General features: G+C 70.4%; 1 protein-coding gene across 1 annotated transcript in view; it reads left to right on the top strand.

Annotated features, from left to right (window-relative positions):
• LOC146587494 (tetratricopeptide repeat protein 9B-like) overlaps positions 1-794 on the top strand; it is a 6,925-nt gene extending 6,131 nt beyond the window's left edge. The window contains exons 3-4 of the mRNA XM_085319491.1: positions 1-181; positions 607-794. Coding sequence (XP_085175617.1) covers positions 1-181; positions 607-701 — 276 coding nt within the window. The 3' untranslated portion in view covers positions 702-794. The remainder of the gene's footprint in view (positions 182-606) is intronic.
• Positions 795-1,272: the final 478 nt, after the last annotated feature.

Here is a 1,272-nt window from a genome sequence, read left to right as displayed (position 1 = left end):
TGCCTGCTGCAGTCGGAGCTGGTGAACTACGAGCGGGTGCGCGAGTACTGCCTCAAGGTGCTGGAGCGGCAGCGGAGCAACTTCAAGGCCACATACCGGGCCGGCGTCGCCTTCTACCACCTGGGCGACTACGAGAGCGCCCTGCTCTACCTGCGCGAGGCCCGCAGCCGCCAGCCCGCCGGTGAGCCCAGCGCCGGGGGTGCTGCACCCCGGCTGCCCCATGGGACCCCAGTGCTGGTCTGGCCCTGGGCACTGACGCACTGGGGGGCACCCGTGCAACCCCACGGGGTGCTGGGGGCACCCGTGCAACCCCACGGGGTGCTGGGAGGGGGCACCTGGGGGTGCTGGGGGGCACTTGGGGGTGCTGGATCGGACCCTGAGCTGCTGCTGCCCCCAGGACTGCCGATGGGTTGGGCTGGGGCTGCTGGGAGGTATTGGGAGTGCTGAGCCGGGTGCTGAGGGGTATTTAAGGGTGCTGAGCTGGAAGTTGGGGGGGCATGTGGGGGGGCTGAGGAGGGGCTGGGGGTCACCTAAGAGTGCTGGGGGGCCTGTGGGGGTGCTGGACCCAGCAGAACTGGATGGGACCCGTGGCCTCTGCTCCCGCAGACACCAACGTGCTGCGCTACATTCAGCTGACGGAGATGAAAATCACCCGCTCGGGGCAGCGGCAGCGGGACGGCTACAAGGACCTCATCGCCTAGCAGCCGGGGGCCGCATCCTGCCCTGCCCAGCCGGACCCCCACACGCCCCTCGCAGGGCCCGGCCRGCCGCCTGCCCCCCGGGGGCCGGGGCCCGGTGGGTGCCTGGTGTCACTGGTGCTGATTCTGCCCCGGCTCCGTTTCGTGCCCCCCCCACACACACCCCGAACCGCGGACGCTATATAAAATTATCGGTTTCATCCTGCCCAGCCTGTTCCTTGGGGCGAGGGGGCTGGAAAGGACCTGAGGGGGGGGGGTGGAGGGCGCAGCCGGGGCTGGGGGGGTGCTGCAGGTGCGTGAAGGGCCTGCATTAGGGTGGGGGGCACAGAGTGTCCCTGCCCTGAGGGGTCCCTGGCACATGGGGGTGCACAGGGGGGTGCAAACTGCAGGCCCCACAGGTGCCGGGGAGCCCAGATGTCTGGGGATGGTGTCCCCCTCCCTGCCCCCCACCTAGCTGTGGGGGGGGGGCTACCTGTGGTCGTTCCCCCCCCCTCACCTCCCAGCCCGCACTCCCTGCTGGGGGCCGGACTCCTGGGCCCACGGGAACGGCGTCGGCTCTCAGCAAGGTTTAGGG

The sequence above is a fragment of the Rhea americana genome, unplaced genomic scaffold (assembly GCF_003343005.1).
Source record: "Rhea americana isolate MKP2758 unplaced genomic scaffold, rheAme1 scaffold_591, whole genome shotgun sequence".
Classification (NCBI taxonomy): domain Eukaryota; kingdom Metazoa; phylum Chordata; class Aves; order Rheiformes; family Rheidae; genus Rhea; species Rhea americana.
The sequence above is the reverse complement of the archived record's forward strand: the minus strand, read 5'-3'. Positions and strand labels throughout refer to the sequence as shown.